At 36.4% G+C, this 19,249-nt stretch overlaps 2 protein-coding genes across 2 annotated transcripts; both read left to right on the forward strand.

Annotated features, from left to right (window-relative positions):
• Nucleotides 1–180: 180 nt before the first annotated feature.
• LOC116118579 (protein POOR HOMOLOGOUS SYNAPSIS 1) lies at nt 181–4,056 on the forward strand. The gene is made up of 8 exons (XM_031404566.1): nt 181–465; nt 1,024–1,140; nt 2,224–2,289; nt 2,419–2,516; nt 2,664–2,860; nt 2,945–2,997; nt 3,167–3,194; nt 3,665–4,056. Exons 1-8 carry the CDS (start codon nt 181–183, stop codon nt 3,721–3,723), a joined length of 903 nt encoding a protein of 300 aa, XP_031260426.1. The 3' UTR covers nt 3,724–4,056.
• Nucleotides 4,057–5,474: 1,418 nt separating this feature from the next.
• LOC116118580 (lysM domain receptor-like kinase 3) lies at nt 5,475–17,758 on the forward strand. Its single transcript, XM_031404567.1, is given in 11 exon segments — nt 5,475–6,140; nt 15,681–15,696; nt 15,699–15,754; nt 15,757–15,880; nt 16,124–16,263; nt 16,354–16,443; nt 16,620–16,877; nt 16,981–17,081; nt 17,190–17,328; nt 17,409–17,507; nt 17,594–17,758. Coding segments are annotated over 11 exon segments (1,854 nt in total).
• The last annotated feature ends 1,491 nt before the right edge of the window (nt 17,759–19,249 follow it).

A 19,249-nucleotide genomic window follows, 5' to 3' on the forward strand; every position in this document is an offset into this window, starting at 1 on the left:
GTATCATTGCTATATTCTCCCAACTTTGAGAATTTATTTAATAAAAATTATAAAAGTTGTCATCCTATGGTAAATTCGAAACCAAGGGCAGTATGATATTCTCCCGGTTATAATATCTTTCTCTCCATTCTAATTTCAAATTATTCCGAGAAAAGTTCAAAAAAAAAAAAAAAAAAACAAATGGCGGGATTTCTCGAAATAACGGCAGCTAGCGAGCATTTGGAGAGCCATCCTGTTAACGCCAGTCGAGACCAGTGGCATCGGATCCACTTCTCTCGCTTCTTCACCTATCCCAATCCTTCTCTCTCATCCACGTGTCCCTCTCTGGTTCCTCTCCAACGCCGTTATGGGCCTATACATGGCACATGGATCTCAACTTCGTCTCCCGCCGCTTCTTTGCTCATCATCAACCACCGCTCCACCTCCGATCCCATCCTACACGTCTGTTTACAGAATAAGATCCTTGTGAGTCCTTGATTATGGATAGTTCTAGATGATTCCCGCGATCTTTTCAACTTCGTAAATATCTTCATTTTCAAGTGATTCCATGTATATGCTAAAGTTAGCTTCTATAATTGAATTACTTTATTCATGATAAACATATTAGCAGTTGATTTCTCATATGTAAGCGCGTGTCAGTGTTTACTTGAACTTCTCTTTTGAGCCATTGTAATTACAATTATAATCATCAAATTAAGTTTCTAATTTTTTCTTTCTTAATTTAATTGATATGTTACATGTATCAGTAAGTCAAACGCACCAATCCTGAAAATTTTGGGCTGTCTTTGTGTTATTTTACCTGGATAAGAAACAATTTACTGTAATTCCTGTAACGCTAAATCTCATGCTTTAAATTTTCCCTGATTATTATTGTAAACAGAATTTAGGCAACTTTGTGTATAAGACATTGCAATCTTGGTTGTTTTTCGTAATATTAATTTTATTCAAATTTGATTGTTAATAAAGCATGATGGAGAGTTTCTTTAATTGGAATGTTAAGTTATACGATCGAATATTGTGCAGGAAGAGCACTACGTTTCCAAGTTGCAGTTCTCCTGGCCTCAGGTCTCATGCATTTCGGGATTTCCTACCAGGGGTAGCAGAGCTTTATTTGTGAGCTACCGAGATTCTGCAGGCGAGGCAAGCTGCTAATACTTATTATGATTTTTGCTACCTGAATGATAACTGATTAGTCATAATTTTCAAATTAAAAATAGTATATGTTTTCAAAATGGTTAAGAGTTTTAGCAGTCTCTGTAAATGCTTTGCCTTTGTCATGTTTATCTTAAAAACCACTCGGAGAATTGTGAGAACATGAACAATTCTCTTATATTCTGGAGTTTAGATGGTTCCCTTTTAGGTGAAGCAAATTTTTGGCTTTTGACAATTTAGATTTTGCCAAGTATGAAATACTTCATACGATGGCACAGAAGAAATGTGCTATGTATTTCTTGTTGCAGTAGTTGTAATCCGCTGTTCTTCTGGTTTTATGATAAATTTGAGTTGTGTACTATTTTCTCATAAACAATTCAGTAAATTGGCCATGGTGAAACTGTGAACGTTTCAATCTAGGATTTTCAGCTTCGTTCTTTTACGTCAGATGAAGTGTATATCCTGTCTTTATTATGTTCATGCAAATTTATTATGTAAGCTTTGGTAACTGCTAATTACCGGCAAGTCAGTAATCGTTTCTGCTCTTTTTCCACCCTTGAATTCTACAGTGAAATTTGCCAGGTTCCTTTCTTTTCAACATCAAATTTATATGGATAATGAAAACATTTGATAGGCTGAAGATGATAAAGAGATATGGTTTATGCATGTTACACTACCATATTATAACAGTGATATTACTGCCCAAGAAAATTTGTTACGTTTAACTGTGACAAGAAAATTGGAATCCTTCCAAGATAGTGCTACCTCATTGTATCACTAAGCTGAGTTGTTCAGATGATAATGCATTCACTGTTATGGTCAATATGTGAAGTTCTCTTATGGCATAACTATCTACAATTTAGTGTTAATCTCAATATTCTCCTGTAAAGAATCAATAATCTAGATGATAAAGAATACACTATTACAGTCAATCTGTAAAGTTCTCCTTTGGCATAGCTATCTACAATTGAGTGGTTATCTATTAGATGGAGTTGGAGTCAAAATGTTGTCAAACTTTGGTATTTTTCTTCATTGTTGTTAGCCCAGTGAATGGTTTTCTGCGGTTTACAGATCCAGAAGTTTGCCATGCGATTTTCAACAAATTATGAAGCTGAGACATTCATCAATGCTTTGAAGGTATAAATACTTTCACAATTCCATGAGAATTATGAAATTTGTTAATGTAAGAGAGAACAGGTTATCGTTCTGAAGAACATACTCCTCTTTTCTTTATAGCAATGATGTTATGTTGTGTTTCTTTTCCAGGAAATCTTGAAGGGCGAGGAAGAAACAGAGCCTCTGAGCAGTGACTTTCGATCTGAAATTTCATCTCGTTCTGAGTTCGTGTCTTCTAATAGACCTCAGTAGGTGGAAATGGAGATCTGGCACTACCTGATTTATGTTGCATTTTTTTTCAGATGATTTATATTGGCAAAAAACGTTATAGATTATGGAATGTTTGTTGAATCAGATATCAAACAGATACTGACTTGAGGTTTTGGTGTTTGTAGAGCTTGTGAGGAATTGAGTATTGTAGGTCCTGTTGACACTTATACTCCTGAAATGCCACCAAACTTGAGTTATGAAGTTGAGCAACCCTATTGCACCCAGGAAACCATGCTTAATCACAACTTTGAAGGCATTTCTCCGGCAATGCCTCCTAGCTTCCAATCATTACTGGCTAATTGCTGCCCTGAGGTCAAGAAAGGTAGATTTCCTATCCCTTTTATAAACAGCAATATTTCCTCTTATCCCATCTGATAACACTTCTCACTTAATTGAAATGATTCAGTTGAAGCTCAACCAACTGTAACTGAAGAAGTTGATCTCAAAGCTCAAATTGCGGTATCCTTTTGTGCTCTTTGCTCAGTATTTATTGGTGTTTGATCCCAGAATGATAACCTAGTTGTGCAAGGAAAGGATTGATAGGGAAACTTTTGTAATTGCATTTTCCTACTAGCTTAGCTTCGATTTATAGCACAACTGCTTTACTAAAATATCAGTCCTTTTGCAGAGATATATGGAAGATTCCTCCTTCCAAGGTGAGTTTTTTTTTTTATAGTGAACTTCGTCTGTTTTTTTATTACTCCTTGCATGACAAAGCTAGTTGAATCTAATCATGGACATGCGGCCTTCCCATTGAAGCTTGTCAGCCACTTAAAGTTAATTGTTGTTGTCAAATATGCATGCTGTTTTTTCTCGCTGAAGTGAGAGCTCTTTTATTTTGTTAACTTGGACAAGGATGTTTTTGTGAACTGAAAAGTAAAGCACTTTGAGGAAAACCTATGAAGTGTTTTTCTTTCTTTATCTTTTTTTTTTCTTTTAAACTGAAAGAGTTCAGCCAAACACTGCAAAACCATCACCAAAGCACTTTTAAAGGTGTCAAAAGCGCTTGTTAAACACACTATAAATTCAAAAGATTCTAATGTCTAGATTCTGGTCAGTCTCTATACTAGAAATGCTAATTCGTCAATTTTTTTTTTTCTAATTTTTGTTTTATTGTCATTTCCAGATATGTTGTTTAAAGTGGACAAAATCATTAGCGAGATAGGAGGTGATTTGAATCTGTAGTTGTCTGCAGGTTTGCATTTTACTTCCAATGCACTTCACAGCTTTGGTTCTCTTTCTCTTGTCTTAAGCTTGTCTTCAGTACATACAGCTCAAGCCAAGTTTTCATATTAGGAAGTAGCAACATTCTCATCTTGGTCAAAAAAGCTTTTTAGGAAAGAACTGTAAAGTACTCGGACTCCATGGAATAAAGACATGAACAAATGACATATTAGCTGCAGGAATCCCCTTGTCCTTACAGCATATGAAGGGAAATCGTTTAGTCTTCTTACAATTTTATAAGCGTTTTATTACTCTTCTTGTTTGTCATATTAAGGAGCTTGTGTTGACATATCTGTATATCTTGTTGTTATAGGTGTAGTTATCATAATACGACATGGTACATGACATCTTTATGGACCCTAAAGGCGTAATGATCGTGTTATAATCACTTACAATTAGTTTAATATTAGATCGTGACAGTAGAATTTCATACCTTAAAATGAAAGGGCAGAGTTTAGCACGCCTGGCCGTCTGGGTATTCAGAAAAACCTTAAAATTCAGATTTTACATCAATAATATTAGTCTCATAAACATCTTTTACTAACACCTCTCATTAACCTTATATAATAGTTTACAATTAGTTTGATCATATGAGATTTACTGTTAGACAGATAAAATTTATATAAATTAATCCATTGTAATTTGATATGTGACGCTTTTGAGGGAAAAATAGTAAAAAATGTAAGATGCCAAATGTCTTATTTAATTACGACGCTTTCATCAAATACACTGCGGCACATCAACATCAGTAATAAGTAGCCGGCTGGCCCGCCTCCTGCCTGTGCAGTTGACTTCTTGTTAATGTAACACAATGAAAATGAAACCTTTTTTAATCACTCGATTTATCTAATGAAATGGACCTTTACCTTTCTTAATTTTTGTTGCTGTCTTGGACTTGGACACCCATAAAAGGATATAGCTGAAAGGGTTCCTAGACTCAATTTGAAAAATACTTACGTCTGCATAAAGGATAAATATAAACCAAATAATTCATCTACTTGAAGCTTAGAGTCTTTACATGCAATCGATAAGTGAGCAGATACCAAATATTAAGATAGGAATCCTAACTCATAACGATGCCTATATTTGTTCCAGTCTGAAGAGACAATGACTGCATTGGACGAGGAAAACATTAACAAGGACCTTTCCAATTCAATTTCTCCAGCTTCTATCCAGTAACGAATGCATTAAAATTTTATAACTTTACACTCACTTAGGCCCAATGGGCATATGACAGTAGAGTTCCGGCTGTATGGTTAAAGCTTAAGCCAACTCATAAAATTTGCAATACGACCAGTGTAGTTTATAGTTTATATTTTACATATGAATTCGACTGCAGTTTGGTAGATTATGACTTTTGACATACATGACCCGGCACTAAACTCCTGATGCCATAACAAATCAAATTGTAAGCATCGACAAGAGCCCAGTACGGATAAAATTAGCCCCGGTAATTTAAGTGACAAATATGGTGGGAAACTTTGTTAACTACAAAATCATATGTTTACAGAATGAACTCATCTCGTTGGAACCTATGCTAAAACAGAGAAATTGCACATTAAAAATGTCAAAGTAAACCGATTGCCTTTTTTAATCTCAATAAACTAACAAACATGTAATGACAAAAGAGAAATTAACAAGAATTTCTAATTCCTCCATTCCATTTCTCTTTCTTTCTTCCCTTCTTATGGAATATCCCCTTGACAACAACTATGGCTTTTGATCATGATCTTCTTCCCCGTCTTCTCATCCTTCCTTTATTGGCAACTCTACTTGATGGAGTTTCAGGCTCCCATGTGATTACCAGAATGTCAGATATGTACTCTTTTCCTTGCTCTGGTAAAATCCACACATGTAATGCTTCATTGTATTACATCAACAATAGTATGCCAAAAGAAAAAGTTGCCTTCTTTTACTCTGTAAACCCATCACAAATGAAGCCAATTTCCCATGGCAAAGCACAAGACTACCTAATAACAGTGCCTTGTACTTGCAATACTGTCAACGGCACAACAGGATACTTCTATAATACATCCTACACAGTGGAGCCAAATGACACATTTGTGGATGTTTCTGCTAAGTTTTATAGTGGTCAAGCTTGGAGAATTGGAGGGGAAGAGCATTATTTCATTGCAGGAGATGTAGTTCCCATTTATCTTTTATGTGGGTGTGTGGAAACCGAGTCTCAAATTGTGGTAACATACACAGTTCAGCCACATGATACATTAGCAAGTATTGGAACTCTTCTTTCTGCCAGCATAAGCGGCATAGAGAGCATGAACACAATGGTGGCTCAAAACCCAGCTTACATAGACGTTGGTTGGGTTTTGTTTGTGCCCATGGAGCTCAATGGAATTCCATCTCGAAAGAAAGGTGAAGTTTTATTGCTCAAAACTCAATAACATCTTTGAATTCAATAACACTTAACTATGNAACGATGGTGGTGGCCCAGATTTTTGATGACAGAAATGCCCAAAAACTGGCAAAGAAGAAGAGAAGTCGCCCAAAAATGCAAGTCACAAATTTGAGACGTGGGGTTATTTTGACCTTTTAATTTAATTTGAAATGACCAACTTAACCTTTAACTATTTAAAAAAAAAAAATCGTCTATTTAAGGATGAGAATTTGGAATTTATGAAGCTAGGGGTACCAACTAGGGGTGAAATCAAGTCGAGTCGAGTATCTGGGTACTCGAACTCAACTCGGTTACTATAGTAACAAGTTCAAGTTTGAGCCTAGTCAAACCTGAGGTATCGAGTTCGAACTTGAACTCGGTTCCTAAAAGTCGAATTCGAGCTCGGTTAACAAGTTTTAATCGAACTCGGTTATTCGAGCTTTAATCGAGTTCGAGCTCGAGCTCTTAGAAAGAAAAAAAGAAATTACATGATGACAAATTTCCTTAAATAAAAAAGCTGAAATAAAAAGGGGTTGATTTGCTCTCTTTTATCCTCCAGAAAAGCAAATTGTTGTTTTTCTCTTCAACATATTTGAATAACACTTAACTGAATCAAAGGATCAGAATACACCAAACATACACCTCCTTCTTATTTCAAAGTTCAAACCAAGTGTTTTTTATACACCTCCTGCTTACTTCAAAGTTCCAATGAAGGGGAAACAAAATTTATAGAATAACTTTTAGTTCCTTTTTAACTTCCCATTCCAAGAGTTACCTAAAAAAATAGAAAAATACTCATTATTTCCATTACAGAATAAGTTATTAATCTCTCTTTCACAGTACCTGAGAGTTTGAGAGGCCGAGAAGAGATGAAGCAAGCTGGCGACCATCGAAGGAGAGGGAGGAAAACAACGATGAGAAAGACGGCGAACGAAAGTTGCGTTTTGGTTTTCAAAGTAAAACGACGAAGAAGGAGAGGAAGATATATTTGCAATTTAGGGTTCTAATTTCTTGTTCCTAAATCACGTTTTACATTATTTAAATACGGGTGGATTTGCAAATTTTAAAACTTATAAATTTACATGACCCCTATGACCTTGAAAACTATCAAATTAACGCTCGAGCTTGGAAAAACTCGCGAGCTTTTCAAGTCAAGTTATACCTTGATCAAGCTCGACTAGAATAAGTATTCGAGTAGCTTAAACTCGAGCTCAACTCAACTATTGTTGAGCCAGGCTCAAGCCGAAACTGAGCCGAGCTCAAGCCGTTCACGAGTCGCTCGACTCAGTTTTCACCCCTAGTACCAACCTAGGATTTTGCTAGACCTTGGCTGAGAATATGTTGTTTACTCTTTTTAAATTTATCATTGAGATGATAACTTTCATATTTTTATTAAATAGATCCTAAAAGTTTGAAAAATTAATCCTCGGATTACACTTTATCTAACTCCGTTATTTATTGTTTGGGGTAGATGGATAAAATGTTAACTTTGATTTTGTAATAGCCACTTTCTACTCAAATACTCATATGAAATACATATAAAGTAATATAAAAAAATGGGCCCAAATTTTTTTTATTAAACATATATAAACATAGATATCTTTACAACATATAACTTTTTACACAAAATTATAATGTGTACAAAAGTCATCAAAACATAATAGACAGTGTAATCGCTTCTCCTCGAGTGCCGACATCCATCCGACCGTGTCCTCACCTGATCCTGCAAAACATAGGAAAACAATGGGGTGAGCACTAAAATAATGCTCAGTAAGTAAATCCTCTACTCAACTATCCCCAACTCTCTCTCTCTAATTCTTTCTTACAATCCTTATTTACTCTCTCTTATACTTCTCACTACTTGTCTTTCTCATAACTCTTTTTCTTAACTCTTCTCTAGTAGTCACGGCCTCATCTTACTAGAGGCACGGCCGGGACTCGCTCCCACTCTATGTGACTTCTACTCAGTTTATCTGATCGGACTCGGTTATGCATGGATTCGGACCCTTGGCCATGTGAGTGTTTAATCTCTCTCTCGGGTACTCGGGTATAGCCCTCATCCGCATTACTCTCACCGGCTACACCTCTTCTCTCATACTCATGCCGCTCTTCTCAATGCGGCATCATGCAGGGCTTACCCATTACTCACGGGTTCCCCATCGCACAACCTACTCTATTCTCTTTTTCTTAGCTCTTAAAGTAGCTTATACTCAATTTCTCTACTATGTCTCAAGTACTTCTTAAGTGTATAAACAAATGTGTATAGATAGCTCATGCTCACTAATGCACTTATGAAATGCCAAATACAAGATTTCCTCAAAACAGTCATTCTGCATAGGTCACACTAAAAAGGCCATAACTTGCGTTAACACCTCGGATTGCTACGATTTTGGTCTCGTTTTAAAGCTTCGAAACAGGGCTATAACTTCTATGTTTTGGTCTCAGCCTAGTCAAACCGTAAAATGCCCAAAAATCACTTATAAAATCACGGCAGTGACAGGGCAGATTTCACCTAGGCATTTCATCAAGAACTCATGTGCATAAAAATACTCTACTAAAATTACTACTATACTTATTCTCTAGCCATCCAAAATGGGGGAAAACTCCCTCATATACTCATAATCCTGCCAAGAGAAAGCACTTCCAAATAGGTTCACACAACATCTCTCAAACTTCATCTCAAATTCTATTTCTCATCAACAATCAAAGACACTTCTCATAATACATATTCATCTCAACTCAATTCACAAACTAACATAATTATACAAGCATACATCTCTATTCAATCCTACATCTACTCAAAACTTAGCAAACTCAAGTTGGTAGGATTTACTTACCTTGTGGAAAGGTACTTCTTAGCACTTTTCCTTTTCTTTGTTGTTGTCTTCCTCTCCAACTCAAAACAACAACAAGAACAACCAAATAAGACTTCACTATAACTATAAGAAAACTCACATCTAAAGCATGAATCATTACTAGGATGCTTTAGATGAAATCTCTACTTAAATTTATTCAAAAGCTCTCTTAAATCCCTTGGAGATCTTGGAAATTGGATGGAGAAATTGAGAGAAATTAGGCAAATGGAAGAGGCGGTGGAATGATGGGATAAAGGGTTTCTCTCACCTTAACCTTTTAGCTCATATTATAAGCATCCTTTCCCATTTTGCCCTTGCCTTTCCTTGAAATTCCATCTATATCCTTGATTCTTTACAACTACACCCATCCAACACAATCTCTACTAAATTTCCTTACATTTTACCCCCACTTTACTAATTAGGGGTAGAATGTCATTGTGCCCCAAAAGAAGAATTCTCTAGAAAACTCAAGAAACTTTTATTAGGCTCGTCGCCGCGGCGAAGAACTTTCCATCGCCCTGGCGAAACAGGGCAGAACCTACCGTGGGTGTGCAGCTCCTCCTCGCGCGGCGAAGCTTCTTCTCGCCCGGCGAAGATGGATTACCAAACTTCAACAAAACTCAACTAAAACAAGACAAAAATACCAATTCACATTAAAGGCTAACCACAAAAACATACAAACTCAATTGAAGCTGAACAATGAATCCTTTAAGTAATAAATACAATCTTAAGTATGGACCTCAAGTGGGGTGTTACAATTTGAAAAAAGTGTTGGGATAAAATGGTAACTTTGATCTTATGAAGAAGTGTTGTAATAAAATTGTTTCGTCTTTATAAGAAAATTTGTTAAACCTAAGTAACAAAGTTAGAAAAGGGTACGTATAATAAAGTTTTAAAGGTCCATTCGATTTTGATAAGACAAAAGGGTATCATTGCTTAGTTTCCAACTTTGAGAATTTATTTAATAAAATTATAAAAGTTGTCATCCCATGGTAAATTCGAAAACCAAGGGCAGTTAGAATTCTCCGGTTATAATATCTTATCTCTCTTCTAATTTCAAATTATTCCGAGAAAAGTTCAAAAAAAAAAAAAAAAAAACAAAGGCGGATTTCTCGAAATAACGGCAGCTAGCGAGCATTTGGAGAGCATCTGTTAAAGCAGTCGAGACCAGTGGCATCGGATCCACTTCTCTCGCTTTCACCATTCCCAATCTCTCTCTCATCCACGTGTCCCTTTGGTTCCTCTCCAACGCCGTTATGGGCCATACATGGCACTGGATCTAACTTCGTTCCCGCCGCTTCTTTGCTCATCATCAAACACCGCTCCACCTCCGATCCCACCTACACGTCTGTTTACAGAATAAGATCCTGTGAGTCCTTGATATGGTAGTTCTAGAGATTCCCGCGATCTTTTCAACTTCGTAAATTCTTCATTTCAAGTGATTCCATGTATATGCTAAAGTTAGCTTCTATAATTGAATTACTTATTCATGATAAACATATTAGCAGGTGATTTCTCATATGTAAGCGCGTGTCTGTTTACTTGAACTTCTCTTTTGAGCCATTGTAATTACAATTAAATCATCAAATTAAGTTTCTAATTTTTTCTTCTTAATTTAATTGTGTTACATGTATCAGTAAGTCAAACGCACCAATCCTGAAAATTTTGGGCTGTCTGTGTGATTTGCCTGGATACGATACTGTAATTCCGTAACGTAATCTCATGCTTAAAATTTCCCTGATTATTATTGTAAACAGAATTAGGCAACTTTGTGTATAAGACATTGCAATTTTGGTTGTTTTCGTATATTAATTTATTCAAATTTGATTGTTAATAAAGCATGATGGAGAGTTTCTTTAATTGGAAATTAAGTTATACGATCGAATATTGTGCAGGAAGAGCACACGTTTCCAAGTTGCAGTTCTCCTGGCCTCAGGTTCATGCATTCGGGATTTCCTACCAGGGGTAGCAGAGCTTTATTTGTGAGCTACCGAGATTCTGAGGCGAGGCAAGCTGCTAATACTTATTATGATTTTTGCTACCTGAATGATAACTGATTAGTCATAATTTCAAATTAAAATAGTATATGTTTTCAAAATGGTTAAGAGTTTTAGCAGTCTCTGTAAATGCTTGCCTTGTCATGTTTATCTTAAAAACCACTCGGAGAATTGTGGAGACATGAACAATTCTATATATCGGAGTTTAGATGGTCCTTTTAGGTGAAGCAAATTTTGGCTTTGACAATTTAGATTTTGCCAAGTATGAAATACTTCATACGATGGCACAGAAGAAATGTGCTATGTATTTCTTGTTGCGTAGTGTAATCCGCTGTTCTTCTGGTTTTATGATAAATTTGAGTGTGTACTATTTCTCTCTAAAACAATTCAGTAAATTGGCATGGTGAAACTGTGAGCGTTTCAATCTAGGATTTTCAGCTTCGTTCTTTACGTCAGATGAAGTGTGACTAGAAAATTGGAATATTCCCAGATAGTGCTACCTCATTGTATCACGAGTGAGTTGTTCAGTTAGAATGCATTCACTGTTAGGTCAATAGTGAAGTTCTATGGCATAGCTATCTTCAATTAAGTGTTAATCTCAATATTCTCCTGTAAAGAATCAATAATCTAGATGATAAAGAATACACTATTACAGTCAATCTGTAAAGTTCTCCTTGGCATAGTATCTACAATTGTGTTATTATTAGATGGAGTTGGGTCAAAATGTTGTCAAACTTTGGTATTTTTCTTCTTGTTGTAGCCCAGTGAATGGTCTTCTGCGGTTTACAGACAGAAGTTTGCCATGCGATTTTCAACAAATTATGAAGCTGAGACATTCATCAATGCTTTGAAGGGATAAATACTTTCACCATTCCATGAGAATTAGAAATTTGTAATGTAAGAGAGAACAGGTTATCGTTTGAAGAACATACTCCTCTTTCTTATAGCAATGATGTTATGGTGTGTTCTTTTCCAGGAAATCTTGAAGGGCGAGGGAAGAAACAGAGCCTCTGAGCAGTGACTTTCGATCTGAAATTTCATCTCGTTGCAGTTCGTGTCTTCTAATAGACTCAGTAGGTGGAAATGGAGATCTGGCATACTGATTATTGTTGCATTTTTTTTCAGATGATTATATTGGCAAAAAACGTTATAGATTATGGAATGTTTGTTGAATCAGATATCAAAAAAGATACGACTGAGGTTTTGGTTTTTGTAGAGCTTGTGAGGAATTGAGTATTATAGTCCTGTTGACACTTATACTCCTGAAAGCCACCAAACTTGAGTTTGAAGTTGAGCAACCCTATTGCACCCAGGAAACCATGCTTAATCACAACTTTGAAGGCATTTCTCCGGCAATGCCTCCTAGCTTCCAATCATTACTGGCTAATTGCTGCCCTGAGGTCAAGAAAGGTAGATTTCCTACCCTTTTATAAACACAATATTTCCTTTATCCCATCTGATAACACTTCCACTTAATTGAAATGATTCAGTTGAAGCTCAACCATCTGTAACTGAAAGTTGATCTCAAAGCTCAAATTGCGGTATCCTTTGTGCTCTTTGCTCAGTATTATTGGTGTTTGACCCAGAATGATAACCTAGTGTGCAAGGAAAGGATTGATAGGGAAACTTTTGTAATTGCATTTTCTACTAGCTTAGCTTCGATTTATAGCAAACTGCTTTACTAAAATACAGTCCTTTTGCAGAGATATATGGAAGATTCCCCTTCCAAGGTGAGTTTTTTTTTTTGTGAACTCTCGTTTTTTTTATTACTCCTTGCCTGACAAAGCTAGTTGAATCTAATCATGGACATGCGGCTTCCCATTGAAGCTTGTCAGCCACTTAAAGTTAATGTTGTTGTCAAATATGCATGCTGTTTTTTCTCGCTGAAGTGAGAGCTCTTTTATTTTGTAACTTGGACAAGGATGTTTTTGTGAGACTGAAAAGTAAAGCACTTTGAGGAAAACCTATGAAGTGTTTTTCTTCTTTTCTTTTTTTTTTTTAAACTGAAAGAGCTCAGCCAAACACTGCAAAACCAATCACCAAAGCACTTAAAGGTGTCAAAGCGCTTGTTAAACACACTATAAATTCAAAAGATTCTATGTCTAGATTCTGGTCAGTCTCTATACTGAAATGCTAATTCGTCATTTTTTTTTTTTTCTAATTTTGTTTTATTGTCATTTCCAGATATGTTGTTTAAAGTGGACAAAACATTAGCGAGATAGGGGTGATTTGAATCTGTAGTTGTCTGCAGGTTTGCATTTTACTTCCAATGCACTTCACAGCTTGGTTCTTTCTCTTGTCTTAAGCTTGTTTCCGTACATACAGCTCAAGCCAAGTTTTCATATTAGGAAGTAGCAACATTCTCATCTTGGTCAAAAAAGCTTTTTAGGAAAGAATGTAAAGTACTCGGACTCCATGGAATAAGACATGAAAAAATGACATATTAGTCAGGAATCCCCTTGTCCTTACAGCATATGAAGGGAAATCGTTTAGTCTTCTTACAATTTTATAAGCGTTTTATACTCTTCCCGTTTGTATATTAAGGAGCTTGTGTTGACATATCTGTATTCTTGTTGTTATAGGTGTAGTTATCATAAACGACATGGTCATGACATCTTTATGGACCTAAAGGCGTAATGATCGTGTTATAATCACTTACAATTAGGTTAATATTAGATCGTCACAGTAGAACATACTAAAATGAAAGGGCAGAGTTTAGCACGCCTGGCCGTCTGGGTATTCAGAAAAACCTTAAAATCCGATTTACATCAATAATATAGTCTCATAAACATCTCTCACTAACACTTCTCAATAATCTTATTGATAGTTGCAATTGGCTTGGTCAATGAGACTTATTGTTAGTAGATAAGATTTATCAATTGATCAATTGTAACATGAATATGACGTATTTGAGAGAAAGATAGTAAAAATGTTTGTAAGTTAGTATAACTTTTAGTAAGGATGCCAAATGTCTTATTAATTACTTTTAGTATAGTGTCCTGGCCTGTGTAGTTGACTTTTGTTAAGTAACACATGAAAATGTCAAAACCTTTTTTAATCACTCGATTTATCTAATGAAATGGACCTTTACCTTTCTAATTTTGTTGCTGTCTTGGACTGGACACCCATAAAAGGATATAGCTGAAAGGTCCTAGACTCAATTTGAAAAATACTTACGTCTGCATAAAGGATAAATATAAACCAAATATCATTCTACTTGAAGCTTAGAGTCTTTACATGCAATCGATAAGTGAGCAGATACCAAATATTAAGATAGGAATCAACTCATAACGATGCCTATATTTGTTCCAGTCTGAGAGACAATGACAAATAACAGGTCATGTGCATTGGACGAGGAAAACAAGGACCTTTCCAATTCAATTTCTCCAGCTCTTATCCAGTACGAATGCATTAAAATTTTATAACTTTACACTCACTTAGGCCCAATGGGCATGACAGTAGAGTTCCGGCTGTATGGTTAAAGTAAGCCAACTCATAAAAATTGCAATACGACCAGTGTAGTTATAGTTTATATTTTACATATGAATTCGACTGCAGTTGGTTTAGATTAGACTTTTGACATACATGACCGGCACTACACTCCTGATCCATAACAAATCAAATTGTAAGCATCGACAAGAGCCCAGTACGGATAAAAATTAGCCCCGGTAATTTAAGTGACAAATATGGTGGGAAACTTTGTTAACTACAAAATCATATGTTCTAGAATGAACTCATCTCGTTGGAACCTAGCTAAAACAGAGAAATGCACATTAAAATGTCAAAGTAAACCGATTGCCTTTTTTAATCTCAATAAACTACAAACATGTAATGACAAAGAGAAATAACAAGAATTTCTAATTCCATTCCATTCTCTTTCTTTCTTCCCTTCTTATGGAATATCCCCTTGACAACAACTATGGCTTTTGTGATAATCTTCTTCCCGTCTTCTCATCCTCTCTTTATTGGCAACTCTACTTGTGGAGTTTCAGGCTCCCATGTGATTACCAGAATGTCAGATATGTACTCTTTTCCTTGCTCTGGTAAAATCCACACATGTAATGCTTCATTGTATTACATCAACAATAGATGCCAAAAGAAAAAGTTGCCTTCTTTTACTCTGTAAACCCATCACAAATGAAGCCAATTTCCCATGGCAAAGCACAAGACTAACCTAATAACAGTGCCTTGTACTTGCAATACGTCAACGGACAAACAGGATACTTCTATAATACATCCTACACAGTGGAGCCAAATGACACATTTGTGGATGTTTTGCTAAGTTTTATAGTGGTCAAGCTTGGAGAATTGGAGGGGAAGAGCAGTATTTCATGCAGGAGATGTAGTTCCCATTTATCTTTTATGTGGGTGTGTGGAAACCGAGTCCAAATTGTGGTAACATCACAGTTCAGCCACATGATACATTAGCAAGTATTGGAACTCTTCTTTCGCCAGCATAAGCGGCTTAAGGAGCATGAACACAATGGTGGCTCAAAACCCAGCTTACATAGACGTTGGTTGGGTTTTGTTTGTGCCCATGGAGCTCAATGGAATTCCATCTCGAAAGAAAGGTGAAGTTTTATTGCTCAAAACTCAATAAATCTTTGAATTCAATAACACTTAACTGTTTTTTTTTTTTTTTTTTTTTTTTTTTTTTGGATCAGGATGGAGATACAATGGATAGTTATTGGCATATATCAACTGTGACATTATTTTCGGTGATTGCATTGATAGTATTCTTTTCAGGAGAAATAGACGCAGATCCCAACAAAACACCGAGGAGGGTTCCAGACCTGTGTCCACAAACTGGACTGCTGCTTCTCATAGAGCAGTTTCCTTGCCCAGCCAGTATCTAAGAGAAACTATGGAAGGTCAGTTTCACTTAAACTAACTCCCAGTTTCCGTTAAACTAACTCCATAAATTGATTATGGAATTCTGATATCTTGTGTAATAACTATTACATTGTCCTACCACAATCCTTTTTTTTTTTTTTTTTGGTCTTTTAATTTGGAAATGTGAACTTTAATCATAATCCTGATACATGGTAATTACTATAAGTAGAATATTGAAAGAGAAGGAAATTACCGATTTATAGTGAATTTGCACTGTGCAGATGTGACAGCTTTTGAAACAGAAAGAACAATTATTTTTAGCCTTGAGGAGATTGAAGAGGCAACAAATAACTTTGATGAAACTAAGATAATTGGACAGGGTGGATATGGAAGTGTGTACTTTGGGGTGTTAGGAGAGAAAGTATGGCTTATCTTTGCTACTTTTCTTTATTTCTATTGAGACACATTAATATTTAATACCCAAAATTGAACATTGCTTTACAACATTCAGGAGGTTGCTATAAAGAAGATGAGATCCAACAAATCCAAAGAGTTCTTTGCAGAGCTCAAGGTTTTATGCAAAATCCACCACATAAATGTGGTAAGTTATATTGTCAAGTTTAACTTAATTTATAGGAGGTTTTGGATTGAATCCTCTCACAGAGCAACATTAGGAGACAATTGATTTAACTTTATAAAATGGAACTTTATTTATGCCACTATCTTTGTGTATGCTTACTAATGACTAATTCACAATTTGAAATATATATGTTGAAGGTGGAGCTGTTAGGTTATGCTAGTGGAGACGATCACCTCTACTTAGTTTATGAATATGTTCAGAATGGTTCACTCAGTGATCATCTTCATGATCCATTGTTAAAAGGTCATCAACCTCTCTCTTGGACGGCAAGAACTCAGATTGCACTTGATGCTGCCAGGGGTATCGAATACATTCACGACCACACCAAAGCTCGGTATGTCCACCGTGATATAAAGACCAGCAACATTCTACTTGACCAGGGGTTGCGAGCAAAGGTACCAAAATCATAACAAATATTTAAGATTCGTTATTCAAATACTTGTTTATAACTCTTTTTCTACTGTTTATCAAAGCCTAATGTAATCATGATAACAATAGGTTGCAGATTTTGGATTGGCGAAGCTTGTGGAACGAACCAACGAAGATGATGACTTGATAGCAACAAGATTGGTAGGAACACCGGGCTATCTTCCTCCGGAGTAAGTTTAACATTTCTGAGTTGCTTTGTTTAATACAACCATTACTGGCGGATATTTCTGATACACTGTATAGACGTTTCTGAATTTGTGAACTGTTTTATTTACAAGATCTGTGAAGGAGCTACAAGTGACCACTAAAACTGATGTATTTGCATTTGGGGTGGTTCTGGCGGAGCTGATAACAGGTCAACGTGCTCTTATTCGAGATAACCGAGAACCCACCAAGATGAAATCACTAATTACTATTGTAAGTTAACTAGTTACATATATTTGTATGTAATTATAAAGGAAACAAGCTTAAGAAACCTGGAAATTTTGTTTACTCAGATTAATAAAGTGCTCCAAGATGAAGATCCGGAGACTGCTTTAGAGCAAGTGGTAGATGGAAGTCTTCGAAGCAGCTACCCAATGGATGATGTGTATAAGGTTAGTTGCATTTGTGTTCATGTGTAAAGGGCTTAAATTAAGAGAGTGATGAGATGAGATAACTTAAATACTGTTGACACTTGCAGATGGCAGAGGTGGCTGACTGGTGTTTAAGTGAATATGCAGTGAACAGACCAGAAATTAGAGAAATTGTTGTAACACTATCTCAAATTGTTATCTCCTCAACCGAGTGGGAAGCATCTTTAGGAGGGAATAGCCAAGTTTTCAGTGGCCTATTCAATGGAAGATAAATATTTCTTTTTGTGATTGATATCGACCAAGTGCATTTGCAATAACAAATTTTCATCACGTATTGCTGTTTATTTGGAGAATTTCATGTCCAGAGGTTTATGCTTGAAATGTAACTAATTTTTGGTTTCTTCGCTGCTAGATTATTTTAATAAAGAGTAATCGACATGTTTCCACCCGAGGTTCGGCAAAATCCTAAGCAAATACCCCCATTTCCATTTATTTCAAATTTTCATCCTTAAACTAATTCTGTTTTCTTTAATAGTGGAAGGCTAAAATAGTATTTACCCTATTTTGAAATTAAAAGGACAAAATAACCCTAAAAAAACCCCAAATCTCAAATTCCTTTGCACCTCCACCTTTTCATCTTCGGCTTCCTCTAATCTTTGTCGGCATCTTTGTAGGCCATTTTTCGGTCTTTTCCGGTAATGAAGCCCAGATCTAGCCGTGACTATCCATCTCCCTCTTGCATTTCTCTAGTTTTTTCTTCTTCACCGTGCGATTTTGCATTTCATGTGAGTGCAGCACCCAACCACCTGATTTCGTCATCGTCGGACACCCCCATCACCACCAATCACTTTCCCTTAACCAACACACCAAAACCCCTCTCACGCCCATCCAAGAGAACCCCTCAATTGTCGGCCACCACAAATCTAGGGTTTGCATGATTTTTCCATTTTCCCGTCGATTTCGGCAACAAAAATCCCTCCCGTCACCGTCATTCACCTCACCGACCTCCCCTCTCGAAAACCCCTTCCATCCTTGACAGTCGTTTGGTCGTCGGTCGCCGTCCATCACTTCCTCATCTCTTCACGCGATAGCTAGGTTTGGGTTGATTTGGAGCCTTTGTTTTGAGTTTGATTTGTTGTGTTTTGAGTTTGATTTGCTGCGTTTTTTCCCTGTTGCCGCTGATTTTCCTTGCCACTGCCATCACCCATCACCTGTGTTTTGGAGTGAATTTGATTTGTTGATTGATTGTAGGGTGGGCCGACTATGGTGGTAGTGGTTTGGAATGAGGGTGGTTTGGCCGGTTGTGGTGGCGGTTTGGGATGGGGTGGCTTAGAATGGACTACGGTTTGGAATGGGGTGAAGGGCAGTTTCATAATAGCTCATGTCAAAACCAAACCGTCGTTAACAACGTTCATTTAAGGGTGGGGATTTGGAATAAATGGAACTGAGGGTATCTGCTTAGGATTTCGCCAAATCTTGAGTGGGAATATGCAATGTTTTGAAAACCAGACCGGGAGTCGACTCGACCAAAGGCCCAGTTTTCGGTTTTCCCAGTTGGACCGGTGATGTCATCATGCTAACGTCAGCATGATGACGTCCGCAAAAACGAAAAAAAACTTTAAAGTTTAAATGGTAATATGCTACGCACAAATTGAAAGTATAACAAAAAGTTATCCTCTTATTTATCCTAATCCTATATCATGGTTTCAACACAAGGAAACTTACATTTTAGAGTTACATTTTACAGCCTTCAACTCTGTTAC

This window comes from Pistacia vera, unplaced genomic scaffold (genome assembly GCF_008641045.1).
Source record: "Pistacia vera cultivar Batoury unplaced genomic scaffold, PisVer_v2 Contig849, whole genome shotgun sequence".
Classification (NCBI taxonomy): Eukaryota; Viridiplantae; Streptophyta; class Magnoliopsida; order Sapindales; family Anacardiaceae; genus Pistacia; species Pistacia vera.

Coding starts and splice junctions, on each gene's coding strand:
- LOC116118579 (XM_031404566.1), top strand. CDS start 181: ATGGCGGGATTTCTCGAAATAACGGCAGCTAGCGAGCATTTGGAGAGC. Junction 1,141..2,223: donor ACCGAGATTCTGCAGGCGAG/GCAAGCTGCTAA, acceptor TGCGGTTTACAG/ATCCAGAAGTTTGCCATGCG. Junction 2,861..2,944: donor CTGCCCTGAGGTCAAGAAAG/GTAGATTTCCTA, acceptor GAAATGATTCAG/TTGAAGCTCAACCAACTGTA.